Source organism: Chanos chanos, chromosome 9 (assembly GCF_902362185.1).
Source record: "Chanos chanos chromosome 9, fChaCha1.1, whole genome shotgun sequence".
Lineage (NCBI taxonomy): Eukaryota > Metazoa > Chordata > Actinopteri > Gonorynchiformes > Chanidae > Chanos > Chanos chanos.
In genome coordinates this window covers 28,134,906-28,151,033 of record NC_044503.1, presented here as the reverse complement: position 1 = coordinate 28,151,033, position 16,128 = coordinate 28,134,906, and the positions used below count along the sequence as shown (strand labels likewise).

At 37.9% G+C, this 16,128-nt stretch overlaps 2 protein-coding genes across 2 annotated transcripts; both read right to left on the bottom strand.

The window, feature by feature from the left end:
- Nucleotides 1-451: 451 nt before the first annotated feature.
- LOC115821565 (T-cell-specific guanine nucleotide triphosphate-binding protein 1-like) lies at nucleotides 452-2,663 on the bottom strand. The gene is made up of 3 exons (XM_030785377.1): nucleotides 1,993-2,663; nucleotides 550-619; nucleotides 452-466 (listed from the first exon to the last, which is right to left on the bottom strand). Exons 1-3 carry the CDS (start codon nucleotides 2,661-2,663, stop codon nucleotides 452-454), a joined length of 756 nt encoding a protein of 251 aa, XP_030641237.1.
- Nucleotides 2,664-14,391: 11,728 nt separating this feature from the next.
- LOC115821564 (interferon-inducible GTPase 5-like) lies at nucleotides 14,392-15,534 on the bottom strand. Its single transcript, XM_030785376.1, has one exon. The coding sequence runs from the start codon at nucleotides 15,532-15,534 to the stop codon at nucleotides 14,392-14,394; it is 1,143 nt and encodes a 380-aa protein (XP_030641236.1).
- Nucleotides 15,535-16,128: the final 594 nt, after the last annotated feature.

The window sequence follows — 16,128 nt, the reverse complement described above, 5'->3', positions numbered from 1 at the left end:
CAGTCAGACAACATAGCCTTTTCATCTCTGTTGGCTCGATGACTTATTTTATTTAATTGGAAATCAGCTACACCTGTATATGCTATATCTTTCTTATGTCTCTTGCATTTAAAAAGCCAATAAAAATATTTGAATAATAATAATAATAATAATAATAATAATAATAATAATAATAAACACATTTAACAGAATGACCAGCAGAGGGGGAGCGAGAGAACCAGGGTGTGACATATGCCTTTGGCCTGGATCAAGGGTGTCAAAATGCAGTCCAGGAGGGCCACGGTCCTGCTATTTTTCTTGTCAACTGATTGGCTGAAGAGCATGCACACCTGTTTTCAAGGTGAAAATCAACAGGTAACTAAGAGGTAAAAACAAAAACTGGCAGGAGCCTGGCTCGCCAGGAATGGACTTTGACACCCCTGGCCTGGATAATGTCTCTTTGTCACCTCACCTAAAATTTGTGTTTCTGAATGGTAAAGGAGAGGAAATCAAATTAAAGTTAAAGGAATATTCCACAGAAGATCTGTATTTGAATATGTGATTCCTCACTGTGACATTAAGGTAATTTGAGCAAGATTGAGTAAATATTATGCTTGTCAAAGAAGGTAATAGATACAATGAAAATCTAAACCGTGTCAAAAACATGTTTTAGAATCGACATTTCTTAGCTCAGAGTGGATAGAGTACTGTGGATATATAATCTAGTGGTTCTCAATCCTGCTCTAGTGGGACCCCTGCTTTGCACATTTTCCATCTTTCCCTGCTCTACCTACCTGACTGAACTCATCAGTGGCACTTTTCATTGGCTGAGCACACCTGATTTAATCAAGAGCTCATATTAATCAAGTGAGTTTGGAACAAGTATAGATAGAAGATATGCAGAGCAGGGGTCCCCCAGGAGCAAGAGTGAGTACCACTGATATAATCTAATTGTCAGTTTGAACCCTTTTGTAGATTTCTAGTTTTTCAGACTAGTGACATTCACTTTCCAGTTTCTGTCACCAACTCACATCAAATCTAATAATTTGTATTGTCCAGCTACAGAGTATGTAGGGAGCACTTGCTACATTTTTTAAACTGCCTTTGTGGTTGGGCTTCACTTCTGAAATCATACGCTCTGCACAGGATAGAAAATCTGTGTTTCACTACGCATGTACTGTGAACCGAACAGATTACTACAGAACTGCAATTGTGGGTTACTACACAAAACTATTACACCCCTATAAAATACAGCAATGTTCATAATCTCATCTATAAGATAAAGTTTTAAAATTGAGTCTGAACAACAATAACTGCTAATGAAATGCAGACTGTTTTATATATTATATAGACTTGGTTCAATCAATTAAAAGGCACATAAGCCTGTGCAAGTGTGCAGGAACTAGACAAAGTGTTCTGAAATTCAATTGTCCAACCATTTTATGCTATTTTGTTCTTAATTAAAAGGCAAAAACTGAGACAATGATTATTTGTTCTTTGTTTAATCTGTCTTAATTGCTGTGGTCAGGACACAGGTAGATTAAATTCCTGTAGTTCCTTCAGTGAAAGCAGAATCCAAAAAGAGACAGGAATACAAAAGGCTGATTTTATCAAAAGCAGGACATAATACTAAAATTTCAAATCATCACCCAGAGTTAAGGTATCAGATAAGCAAACCAAAGTCCTACACAGGACCTGAATTAAGAAAAAAAAACTTTGGTTAGTAATGTGTAAAACTGTTTAAAGCTCTGAGTTCACGGTCAGTTTTTGTGTATTATAGTGTGACAGTAATTACACAACAGTGCAATACCTTCTTGAATTTTTCACATTTAAACATGAGGCCTTGGGTGTGGTGTGAGAATACTGGCCACAAACATTTAATTATGTGGTATGAAAGAATTTACATGTCACACTGTATGGTAAATCAGTCACAACAAGGTATAGGTATAATTCAGTTAAGTAACTACACAGAAATTAAAACTATTAAAAATAGTTTGACATTCTTTCAAGTGAAGGGCATATCTCTTATAGTCTGGAAGATCCTTTTCCAGGGTTTCTTTAAGCAACGGGAAATCATATTTTCTAACTTCTAAAGAAGAAATCAAAAAAACTTTGCAGTCTCCAAATTCTGCCAGGTTCCTTTCACAGTCCTCTCTGATCTTAAGGAGCAGGTCCTGTTCATTGAATCCTTTTTTTCTCATCTCTGTGCGAATGTCATTATCAGTCTTTGAGTGAACAAAATAGAAGTTTTTTTTATTTTTCTTGATCTCTTTGGCCAGAATGATGTCATTTTCTTTAAATCTCTCTGAAGAAATGATGATGAAAAAGTCATAAGAGTTAAATCTGACATCCTTGATGTACTGTTTTACTTTAAACCTTTGGGTTCCAATTCCAGGCAGGTCCCAGATCCTAACGTTTGGCATTGTGGGGTGCAGATACATTGTTGGCTCCATTGTTGTCTCTGTCACACCAGTTGGAGCTGCTCCATCATCATCATCAGAAAGTCCTCTGATTGCATTCACAAAGGAGGACTTCCCTGCTCCACTCTCACCAGTAACAGCAATGTCTAGTGTGACATGCATTAGCTTATCAAGCTCTTCTTTTGCCTTAGCAGCAGCTCCCTCTAAAGTTAACTCTCCTGATGACTGGATTGCAGCAGTAATATCAGGATCTTGTTGTGCCATTTTCAGAACTGTTAAAGGAATCCACATTAATTACAGCAACACAAAAATGTTTCCAAGCTCTGAGTTCTACAGGAAATTGATTGTGTCATTTTAACTATAGCCATTAGAATTAATTAATTACATTAAGCAATAGAATTTAGGATTAGGGATGGAACAGGAGTGGTTAATCTGCATGTAACTGCTGTCATTTCATAAGAAAATAAGGTGACAAATTTTAATTTTCACGCCTCCATATTACAAAGCAACAGCTGGTAAAGTTACTTCCGGTCAAAAATGGCTACCAAAGATGTGCATGTCTCTCTCACGTTCTCCAGATCTTTGGGAAATCTACCAAAATTCCGGTTCTCATGAGTTGCTGAAATGGTGGATATACATTGCAAAACAAAACTATCCAAATTGGATAGTGGATATAAACTGTTCCATGAACAGTTTCTTTAATTATGAAAGTAATATCAGCTAGCTACTGAGAGATGGCAAATGTTAGATCAAGCTACTTAGCAGCTTGTAAATGCCCTTCAATAAAGCAGTGTAATGAAATTATCCAATTGCTCATTGTCATAATATACGCCATGATAGTTTAGTACTCATTCATTTTTGTTATGTTTGTTACTTCCTAGTACTAGTAACGATCTCTGTATGACCCGGATGATTTTTTGTGCATCTTTCAATGTTAATGACAAACACACCTTCCTGTGTGGACTAAACAAACAATAAATTAAAGCAAGAGTAAGGAGTCTTAACCTAACTAGTTAGCTACCTTTAAAGTACGCAGAAACCTTAGACAAACACAAATAACAGCCAAGCTGGCACATCGTGCTGTATATCTATCCTTCACATACGACAGAGTATAAGGGCCACACTGAAAGGGAAAAAATTTTGAGATTTCGAGAATAAAGTTGTAATACTATGAAAATGAAGTGGTAATTTCATACTATTTCGGGAATGTGTTATTTCAGAGAAGAAATATCAGAAGAGCAGCCTTTTGTCTGCATTAAAATGAGGAACATGGAGAATCTTGTGAAGTTATACCTTATTATAAGTTTCACACATAAAGACAAATGCAGTACTTAATCATTTGGCACATCAGCACCACATTATCTTAAGTATCAGGTTGACGCCTGAGACATACAGCAGTTACCAGAAGAAGGCTCAGGCTGCCATTAACTGTTCTCTTGCCCATTTGTTGCTTGCTGGTAGTTTCCTAATAAATATGGGTTTTTTTCCTCGCAAAACTACGACTTTATTCTCAAAATGTTCTGACTTTTTTTTCTTGTAACATTATGACTTTATTCTCATTAATTTATGACTTTATTCTCATAATGTTATGAATTTTTCTCAATTGCTTTTTTATTCTCGAAATCAAAGATTTATGTCCTCACAATGTGGCCCTGATACTCCGTCGTATTCACATGAACATATCAAAAACTAGTTGCCCATAAAAACATACCTGAGAAAGCAATAGGGAAGATGGCTAACCGGAAGTAAAGATACCCCCTCTTGGCTCAGCCTGGAAAGACCGTCATCATTATGTGAAAAAGGCCTATTAAATAGTTTTCTCTGGACCTGAAAACACACAGCAACTGACAACAAACAGTTGCTTTCCTAAGTTCCCAGCTGACTTTTAGCGTAGTTGTTTAGTTCCAGTGGCAGCCAAAAATACACAGGAAGAGAGAGATAGAACCAACACTGAATCTCTGAGAGCACAAACACATCTTATCTACTTCTACTATTTTATTTAAAAACAGAATTTGATGCTATAGATCATGACATCCTTCAGGCCAGACTGGAAAGCATTGTTGGTATAAAGGGATAGGCTCTGCTCTGATTTAGATTCTAAGTAAGTAACTGTTTCTAATGTCTACATATAAGTGGTGAGTCCTCTAAACACGCACATGTAAAGCAAAGTGTCTACTCCATAATACTGATTAATGAGTATATTGTTCTTGTTCACACAAGGTTACATAGGATTGGGATCTTTGGACAGTGTCCAATCCACCACTGAGTCCAGCAGGAAATCTCTCAACCAATGAAATGAACACCCCCTAAATAGCCTCCTTCAGAAAAAGTTCACCTCCTCCTGATCTCACAGCCTGAAGTGCCATGTTGTCTACATATACAAATTAACACAGAGCCTGCATAATACAGCAGCACGGAATTGACTGAGGCGAAAATAAACTGGAGTTAAAAAGTTAAAGGTTAAAGCTGAAATAATTTGGAGATGAAGAAATAACTTTGAGGTCTGAGGGACAAGGCAGGTTCTTCAGAAAAAAAAATGAAAGAATTGAGAGCCTTTTTTGAAGTTTGTATGAAGTTTTCTCAGTGAAGTTCTTTGCTTAAAACCAGCTTGATCACAAAAAAATTTAGGCTACCCAAAAATGTTGTGCATAACACCAGGAGTCATAACACTGATGAAGGTGACTCATTCAGAGGAGGTTTTTTCAGCACTCTTTCTGTTTAATTATCAGATAACAGATGTCCTGCTCCATGCTGAGGACTGCACAACACTGAGTTTTCTAGCAACTGCTGCACTCTCCACATCATGTATTTTTACTGCACCATAATAACATTGATTAATGAGTGAAATGTTCCTCCTTGCATTATATTTCTATTGAATTTCTTTGCTATTTTTTTGTGCCATAGTTTCAGAACCAGAAGACAGCACTGTAGAATACAATAGGTTTATAATATATGACAAGCTGTTATATCACATTACTAACTGTCCTGTAGAACTGTTGGTAGGTGAATACTGCTGATAGCATTTATTTAACGCTGATATGGTTTATGATCTACTTAAACAAATTTGACTGTTTTGTTATAAAGGACGAGCACTAAAAAGCTTCACATGAGTGACTCCTTTTAGGTGTATTCATTATGGCTCTGACATAATCCTACTTTTTTCTTCACTGATAGATTTTAGAGTGAGTGAAGTCTCAGAATAAACACCTATATTCAGTGTTCTTTCATTGCTGAGTTAGAATACCTGTGACTTTGCTTTAAGTAGGCTTTGATTAGACACTCACATCACAATGAAACTTTTCCAGTGTGAACAGACCTATTCTGCACAACTACACAAACTTAAATTAAACTAATTATTACGTCTTAGTAGTTATTCTTCAGCTAAACTAATTATCATCATTTATTATGGCAAACTAACAATTTACCTGATGTAAGATAGGATTCCTTGCAGGGTGTCCAGTCCAGAAGTGAATTGTGGAGGAAATCTCTCCAACAATATGATGAACACCTCTTAAGTACCCTCCTTCAGGAAAAGTGCACTTCCTTCTTCCACTTCCTTCTCCCAAATATGGTAATGTGATAGCCATAAGCGCCACGTTGTCTAAATATGCAAATTAACACAGTAAGCCAGCATAATACAGCAACATGGGAGTGACTGGGGTTAAAGAGGAAAGAGTTAAAGCAAAAGCTAAAGGTGAAATAGAAAATAATTTGGAGATGAAGAAATAACTCTGAGGTCTGAGGGACAAAGTAGGTTCTTCAGGGAAAAAAAGAAAGTACTGATAACCTTTTTTAAAGTTAGTAAGACGTTTTCTCAGTGTAATTCTTCACTGAAAACCAGCTTGTTCATATAAGGTTCAGTCTCCTCAAAAATGTTGTGAATGACACCAGGAGTCATAACACTGAAGTCAGATAACAGATCTCTTGCTTTATACTGAAGACTGCGCAACACTGAGTATTCCATCATTTATCCCTATATCTCTTCTTAACACACTTTGGACCAGTGAGAGCAATGGTTAGTGCAAAGGAATGTACTGAATCCTAAAATTCCTTACTAACCCTAACAATGTATCAGTAAGGAAGTTAATTATCTCAACGGCCCAAATTCATTACAGGTTTGTTGGTACTTTATTGGAACTGGATAGAGGATTGCTGGTGTTAAAATGGGACATGACATTTTGTTTCTGCACTTCCTGATAATACCTCTATGTAGAGGGAGCAATGAATTATCTCCATAAGGTTTTTAAACACTGTTTTGATACAAATCGTTCCCCTGCACATTTGCAGTGCTCTAAAACACTCTAATTCACCTCATATTTCACATACGCATAACAACCGTCCCTTACCAAGGGTCCTACTAATTGCCTGCACCACACTGTACCACACTGTACCACACTACACCACACTGCACCAAACTACACCACACTGTACCACACTGTACCACACTGAACCACACTACACCACACTGTACCACACTACACCACACTACACCACACTGCACCACACTACACCACACTGTACCACACTACACCACACTGTACCACACTGTACCACACTATACCACACTACACCACACTGTACCACACTATACCACACTGTACCACACTATACCACACTGTACCACACTGTACCACACTACACCACACTGTGCCACACTGCACCACACTGTACCACACTACACCACACTGTACCACACTGTACCACACTATACCACACTGTACCACACTACACCACACTGAACCACAATATACCACACTGTACCACATTACACCACACTGTACCACACTACACCACACTACACCACACTGTACCACACTATACCACACTATACCACACTGTACCACACTACACCACACTATACCACACTACACCACACTACACCACACTGTACCACACTACACCACACTGTACCACACTATACCACACTACACTACACTACACCACACTACACCACACTGTACCACACTATACCACACTACACCACACTACACCACACTGTACCACACTACACCACACTGTACCACACTATACCACACTGTACCACACTGCACCACACTGTACCACACTACACCACACTATACCACACTGTACCACACTACACCACACTATACCACACTGTACCACACTACACCACACTATACAACACTGTACCACACTGTACCACACTACACCACACTGTACCACACTACACCACACTATACCACACTGTACCACACTACACCACACTATACAACACTGTACCACACGACACCATACGGTACAGCTCCCTCTGTGGTTCACACTCTCTCCCCGTGGAGACTCTGCCATGAAGATGGTGAGAGAGAGCATAGAGAGACTCCCTACTGCCATCTCACATATAGAGCTTGGCTGCTCCTCCTAGATGTGATTGGTCACCTGGAGGCTGATGAAGCTGTCAATCAGTGTAACTCAGGAGGATCCACTCTATGTGTATAACGATATGTGAGCAGTGTGTAGGTACAGACCGGTGTTGTGACCTAGAATTTATGTGGGTGTTGTAATAATTGTAATAGTGCAAAATATGCAAGAGTCTTTCATTTTGTTTTCTCTTTTATTTTATTAATATGTCATTGGCTGTTTTGTTAGCTCTGTTAGTCTTTGGAATGTGAAGATGTCATGTGACTTTAAATCACAGAGAGGTAATGTGGGGATTCACTTAGGATAGATAGTCATGCAATGGTACAAAAAAATTACAGCAGACTACCATTAAACTACATTAATGCACTGAGCTCAGTTAAATGACAGCAATTAAAAGATTATGGCAAACAAATGGTGTAGTTATTTTAAGTTGCCTGTATATATGTACAGAAATAATAAATGGGGTGAAAACTGTAATAGTATAGAGGTCTATATGTGTGGGTCACTTTACAGCTAATAGAACTGCATGCACGATTTAGATGGATCACATTTACATTAAAAGCCCCTAAAAAAGCTTATATTGTGGTATGATAAATGTTTAATATACAGAAGAAAGGCCCCATAATTGATGCAATTTGAGGTACAAGCACAGATCACAGCAACATGCTACTACTATATTTAGGAAAAAAAAATATTTGAGTCACAAAATGAAAGATAGACAGTTTGACCAGTATCTCAGTGACAGGTGTTTCAGGTTCTGAACATATTAGACTACATATAAGTGCAATAGCACACAGCAGTTCTGTTCTCGCCAACAATCCTAACAATTTAGTCAGATTTTCTAAACTGTATTGTCATTTAACCTTTTTTAGGAATATTTGACTACTTGTTGTATTTACAATAAACACTTTAGTGTTAGTGTGAGTGGACTACAAGTCAGCGACTGGTGGTCATGGCAGTAATAGTGTGATGAATTTCCCAGTGTTAGTAGGTGGATTTCCATGAACCTGCTTAATGCGTAATTTGAAATTGCGAACTAAAAAACGAATCATGGAAACACGTGAAATTTGAAAAAATTCTCATATATCGCTAAAAAGTATATACAAATGCATGAGGTGGATTTTCAGACGATTCAACAATATTCAGCAATATTTCTCAAAATTGAAATGGAAACACATTATTTGCATTTAAGGCACATGACATGATATGAAGAGTCACATGACATTCAAAAACATGACGCGTTTTGTGTGGTTGGATGAGGAGACGGAGATGATCTTACAATTTATTGAAGTTATTGCGTGCATCACATGCCCTCATGACCTTCAATTACACACTATCATGCTATTGCAGTGGATGCAATTAAAATCACTGTGCCAAAAGATCTCAGAGATCAGTCGCCATGTTTAATTGGAATGACTTTGGCGAGAGGAGACAACCTCATTTTAATCGCATAATATCATTGAGTGGAAGCACAGACCATTCACATGTTTTGTCGACTTTAAAAAAAAATCACTTCTATTCTGCACAAAACTAAAATGCAAACCTGCCTGTTGACGTACTGTAGTTTTCTGTCTTGTCATCGTCACTTACTGACAACATAATGCAACTATCTGTAAATATAGTTGTCAATGCTGTTTGTCTTCTTGCTGTTTCACCAAGTGGACTGTTGTCTTAGTCCAAGGGTGTCAAAATCCAGTCCTGGTGGGCCATGGTCTTGCTGTTTTTCTTGTCAACCAACTAAATACAATCTCTGATCGGCTGAAAAGCATGCCCACCAGTTTTTAATGTGAAAATCAACAGGTAACTAAGAGGTGAAAACAAAAACCGGCAGGACCCTGGCCCTCCAGGATCGGATTTTGACCCGTGTCTTAGTGTATCATTCATAGAATGTGAAAAAACAATATGTAAGAGTTCTGGTTTTAGATGTATTTATCCAAGCTCTCAGTAGCCTTTTATTTTGTGGAATTCCTCCATTTATTAGGAATCTGACCCAGTCCTTGGAATTTTTTTTTGTAGTATGTTTCCAGGTCAGTCTGAAACCAACATACTAACCACTTCCAGTACAGTAGATCAGAGAGATCAGGGGTGATGCTCCAGTTCTGTATTTTTGTATTGGGAAATTTTTCAACTGATTCATATGATGGATAAAACTATATATCACTGGCTATAGCAGTGCAAAATCAATGCAAAGATTGTGCGTCTAAGATGCTATCCATTAAGCCCATTGGTGCGATGGAAAGGGACACTGTGATCCCCAGGATGTCCATCTATAGTGTTGATACAGATGGAATTACAGAAGGGACATTACACCCAGCAGCACTGACAGAAGTGTTTCCTCAGAGTCTCATCAGGCCTCTCCCTGAACATCTCCATTTTTAGAGAGGACACCTTGAAACTTTTGTTCAATTTATTTGTTATGTCTTTAAGATTCTCTTTCATCACTTTTCAAGAAAGTCATGTAATATTTTTATGGTCATTGCAAGACTTTTCTGTGAATTTCAACTCATCATTCATCTTATCAGAAAAGTTGCTCAGTCATATGTTGGCTGACCACCTGTCATGGTTAAGGCTATTTTGTCAGTCTACTCCTTATGTTTATAGTGTTTCCCTATCCCTGTGCTCCCCCTGTTGGTTTGTCTTCTCTGTTGTGCGTGTGTGTGTGTTGTGGGCATGGTCTCTCTCTACACTTTTAGATTGCCTACACACCTGCGACCAGTCGCCTCATCACGTCATAGTATTTAAACCCCGGTGTTTCACCCACTCGTCGCCCAATCGTTGTTTGAGTCTGTGTGGTAGAACTCGCTTCTTGGTCTCTCTTTGTATTCTATTGGTTTTGTAGTTTGCATATCAGTGTTTATCTGCCCGTTCTCTCTCGAAGGGATTACCTCCGTGCCACTCCGCATCTCCAGTGTGCCCTTCGCCTGCCTGTCATCCTTCAGCTCCGTCTCCTTTAAGTCCCTCTACTCCACCTCGCTCACAACTCCACTCTACAACCTCGCTCATCTTCCGCTTCCTTGCCAGCTACCTGCATTTCCTCTGCCTGTTTCCATTTCCATTCTACAACTTGTCAATAAACCCTCCTACATTCTAACCAGAGTTGTGCACTGCATTTGGGTTTCCTTAGTTGATTGCCACACCACCAACGTTTTTCACATTTTCTTTTGCTGAATGTACTGCACCAGTAATACTCTATTGTTTATTTCAGATTATCTGTGATGTTCTCTGCAGAGAACAGTTTGATTTCTTTTTTTTTTTTTTGAGTATGTATTTATTGACCTCATCAGTAATGAACTGTGTAAAGTGTTTCTCATGGTTGTGAATGTATGTCATGAACTTCACAAAATTCTTTTCTTCTGCCAGCGACCTCAGAATGTCTTCTCTAGATTTGATCTGTTTCCAATAAATGCTGAAGCATTAGACTTCATTTCCTTAGCCACATCAATGGAAATATTGTCATAAACCACCTGTAGGATGGAAGGATAAATTCAGCAAACACAGCTGTAGATGTTGCACCTTTGCAAAAGCTCTTGAGGATGCCATAGTTCTGGGGTTTCTGTTTCTCCAGGTACAGTCTTGGATCATTTGAAGTCCTGAATTCCTTGTGGATCTCTGTAAATTTATGAGGTACAAGGTTGCACACAGAGTGAGATCCACTGTGAGCTCAGTCACACTATGAAAATGCTTCCAAAAAAACCCACGATTAACATATAATATTGTGAATATATAGTTTCACAGACATATTGCTGCATTTTTCTGATGTGGGTGAAATCATTACCAATGATATGACACCAGTCTGTGCCTGGGGTGCCAGAAGCGGGACTTTTGTCTCTCAGAATATCTATGTTAATCAACACTGCGGGATAATGGTGACATATTTTTTTGACATGTTTTCACTACACTGCTACAAAGGACCAGCAAATGCACCAGTGTGTCTGAACATTCTATTTGTTATTCTATATGTCTATTTTTATGGGAAATATATACCTTTAATTATGTGGCATATTGTAATATAAAGATTACTCTCAGTATCTTTAGTCTAAACTAATATACATACTAATGTAAACGCAGTCCAGTTTGTCCAACACATGGCATAAATAGGTATGTATTTGTCATGCTGGTGGTGTTGTGCAGGACCCAAGTGCAAGACACGATGATGGAAGTGACAAAACGGAGGACCTTACTTACAAAATGAAGATTAAATACAGGCGCAAACAGGAACTAAACTGATAACAAAAAGGTGCAGCAAAACAGTGTGTTCAAAACACAAACAACGATAGACAAGAGACAGGGGAAACTCAAGGGCTTAAATACAAGAGGAAAACTAAACAGGGCAAACATGATTGGATGAAATTAACAAGGCAGGAACGAGGTTAATAAATACAACAAACAGGAACAGGTGAGGGGTGGAGACAGACACAGAACAGGAGCACAAAGACATATCAAAACAAGATGTCCAAATTAAGGTGCAGGCTGTGACAGCATGATTACATTGTGATCTCGTTGGAAATGAACTTTGACATTTACTGTGAAGAACTGTAAGTACCAATAAAATGCAGATTGTTTTTCACATGTTTATTCCATCATTGCAATATTAACCTTATACTGGAATGGAAGCTGTGAGTACAAAGGTAGATTAAACTAACTTAGTTTCCGTACTCCAGTAGCATCTAGGTGTCTTTGTTGGCCATAGAAGCAAAGTGTAGTAAGAACACTAAAAAGCCTGGCTGACTGTCCTTGGACACATTCATTTTTATTTAGTTATTTTGATAGCATAATGTCTTTATACATTTTATTTATTTTTACTACTTTTGTTCCAAGATGAAAAGAAAACAAAATTAAGAATTTTAATCGGTTTAAAAATGCAATACAGAAAACAAAATTAAAGGCAAATATCCATGAGAAATTAAATCCCAACCATAATCAACCGATAGTGTATATAGTGATAGTTTTGAGAAAATCAAGGAGATAAAATTGACACAGTCCAAGCATTACATGCCACCCTGTATTTCAAAAGATCAGTTATACATTGTATGTTGTTGATATCAATGTTTGTACGCTTATTTGCCCACAAGAATATATGAAATCCACTTCCAGTCCAAACCATCCCTTTATCTTAGCCGGAGATAAACCTGCCATTTAAGGGTAGTCTTGTAAATTTAACAGGATATTTGATGTATCCGCAACAAGAAGTAAAGCTGAGCATACAGGTGAGGGAAGACTATAATTCAAAAGCTTCCTCATCAGCTCTACCACAGTTTATCAGGAACTGTAAACCATGTGCTTTTTACAGTTTTATCACTGATAAATCTCATTTTCTAGCCTTTCTATTTGGTTTTATAAAACCTATGAACAAATTTGTAGGTCTTGAGGTTTTAAGTTCCTCTTGAAAAAAAGAAAAAAAATAAGAGAGAAAATCCTGGAAAACGTCATCCAGTGCTTTCTCAATGGACCGATAAGGATAGAAAAAAAGGCTATTAGTACATTAGTAAAAGCCTACTTTGCCAAATAGAAAAGCTTTATATTGTTGATGTTAGTAGATTATATTATGTGAAGTTGACTGTTAGTGCTTAATTTGCATACTTCAATATTTTGGACAAACTCCTTAACATAGTCTCCAGATGTAAAAGTGAGGCTGAATTCTTAATACCTAGCCTTCCCCTCCTCTGTCTAATGCTACAGAGTGTCCACAAGAATAAACTATCTGAAAATTGATTCTACAATTTGGATGTGCAAATTTCAGACACTGACCGATTTGTGTAGAACTCACATTTTTAAATTTGAACTCAGATTTGTGTAGAGCTCAAATTTCAATTTTTCAAACTTTTCAATTTTTTCTCTTATATTTTTCTAGAGCAGTGGTTCTCAGTCCTGCTCTGTATATCCTCTTATCTATCCTTGCTTCAAACACACCTAATTAGTGTGATTAACATGTTTTTGATTAAATCAGATGTGCTCAGCCAATCAAAAGTGCCACTGATGAGTTCAGTCAGGTAGGTAGAGCAGGGAAAGATGGAAAACGTGCAGAACAGGGGTCCCCAGGAGCAGGATTGAGAACCACTGTTTCAGAGTACCACTGTAAATTTGCTTACAAAGGGCAATGATATTCTTGTTAATGTTCCACAGCAAGGTATGTCAAATTTTCAGTATTGGCAAGAAGTTTGTGCACTATAAATTTCAATGGTGCATTCAAAATCTAAAGAAAAGAGAAGAAAAAAGAGAAAAAAGATTGGTCAACTGGGAATCACATATGAAATCAAACAGGTGTATCATGTATTATATTTGTGGTTATGTGGTTTAAATTTGAATATTCTTAAGTGCAGCTACTGTTCTGTTACAGTGCTGTTACAGTAGTGACACGTTTGTCAAGTGCTTGACTTACAGTAAGTGAAACGTTATGTGAAATCACTCCTCTTGTGACCTCTTTATTAGTACTATTTTGTTCTACACAAAGGCAATATAGCGTTTAATAAAGCAGCCTTCACTGAAGTTATGTTAAATATTAACAGCTAGCATAGAAGTGTTGTTAAAGACACATCACTAAGTCCTTTCCCATGTTAAATGCATACATTTCTTCATATGTCAAGCCAAGTTGACTGGACACTTTGTTATTTCACTATCAACACTCCAATCCTGCCTCTTTCATTATTTCTCTGGCTGTTTCTACAATCTCATTTAATCCTTTATTTAACATCATCTTGGTCGTGCCAAAGGACAGTCCTGCTGCTGCAACACTGCCCACACCTGGAATGAGACTTGAAACATACTCAACGGCTGCAAGAGCTGAAATTCGAACAGGCAAAGACACGTCGTCTTTAAGAGCAGACACAAACTTTGATTTACGTAAGGGCTTTAGATCTTTCCCTGTTTTTTTGGAAAGTCTCTCAAGTGAAGCATCATCCAAGCCAAATGCATGGTAGCAGCAGGTAAAGAAAGCCACCATAACACTTCCATCAAAGGCAGATGACATCCCAGGAATTGGAATCACTGCTACACCTGCAGAAAGAAAGGCTAACGCCCAGATCGATTTTTGGAATGTCTCAACTTTCCTCTTGAAAACTTCTTTTGAGCAAACTGGCCAGGCCTGAATAAGGGCATATCTCTTAGTGGCTGGAAGATCTTTTTCCAGTGTTTCTTCAAGCAGCTGGAAATCATATTTGTTAATTTCTAAAGAAGAAATCAAAAAAACTTTACAGTCTTGAAAATCCACCAGATTCTTTTCACAGTCCTCTCTGATCTTAAGGAGCACCTCCTGTTCACTGACTCCTTTTGTCTTCATCTCCGAGCGCACATCATTATCAATCTTTGAGCGAACAAAATAGAACTTTTTTTTATTTTTCTTAATCTCTTTGGCCAGCATGATGTCATTTTCTTTAAATCTCTCTGAAGAAATGATGATGAAAAAGTCATACGTGTTGAATTTGACATCCTTGATGTACTGTTTTGCTTTAAAGTTTTGGGTCCCAATTCCAGGCAGGTCCCAAACCCTTACGTTTGGCATTGTGGGGTGGGGATACATGATTGGCTCCATTGTTGTCTCTGTCACACCAGTTGGAGCTGCTCCATCATCATTATCAGAAAGTCCTCTGATTGCATTGACAAAAGAGGACTTCCCAGCTCCACTCTCACCAGTAACAGCAATGTCTAGTGTGACATGCATTAGCTTATCAAGCTCTTCTTTTGCCTTAGCAGCAGCTCCCTCTAAAGTTAACTCTCCTGATGACTGGATTGCAGCAGTAATATCAGGATCTTGTTGTGCCATTTTCAGAACTGTGAAGGGAAGGTACATAAATTACAATCACACAAAAGGTGCTTTCCAGATAACAGCTCTACAGGAAATGTTTTTTTGTTATTTTAATTACAGTCACTGTAATTAAGTAATTAAATTAAGTACTTAAGTTTATCACAGGAGTGACTGATCTGCATATAACTGCTGTCATTTTATTAGAAAACTATCATAATAAATGACAAATTATAATTAAATTGTTTTTTCTGGACCTAGAAACACACATTGCCTGGCAAGAAGCAGGTACCTTCCAAAGGTCCCAGGGTGACTTTTAGCTTGGGTGTGGCAAGCAAAAATGCACAGGAAGAGACAGACGGAATTAACATAAACACCACTTAGTGTGCAAACACATCTGATCTCCTTCTGCGACTACATTTAAAACAGCTTTCCCACAGATGTTTGAGATTTAGACATACTCTCTTGGGATTTAGACCCGAATCGGGGCTGGTGACTGAAATGATTTTGATGTACTAGACTTTTGTTGCTGTCACCCTTCCTTTATGTGTGATTGCTCCTGTTAGTTGATCATCTTTGGTGGGGTACTGCCATCTTAAGGAGCATTCATGCCTG

Bases quoted from the DNA above. Each gene is read 5' to 3' on its own strand.
- LOC115821565 (XM_030785377.1), bottom strand. From the start codon at position 2,663: ATGGCACAACAAGATCCTGATATTACTGCTGCAATCCAGTCATCAGGA. The intron at 620-1,992 runs TCACTTGAAAGA...GTTTAGATTTTC, and splicing joins GACTATAAGAGATATGCCCT to ATTGTATCTATTACCTTCTT.
- LOC115821564 (XM_030785376.1), bottom strand. From the start codon at position 15,534: ATGGCACAACAAGATCCTGATATTACTGCTGCAATCCAGTCATCAGGA.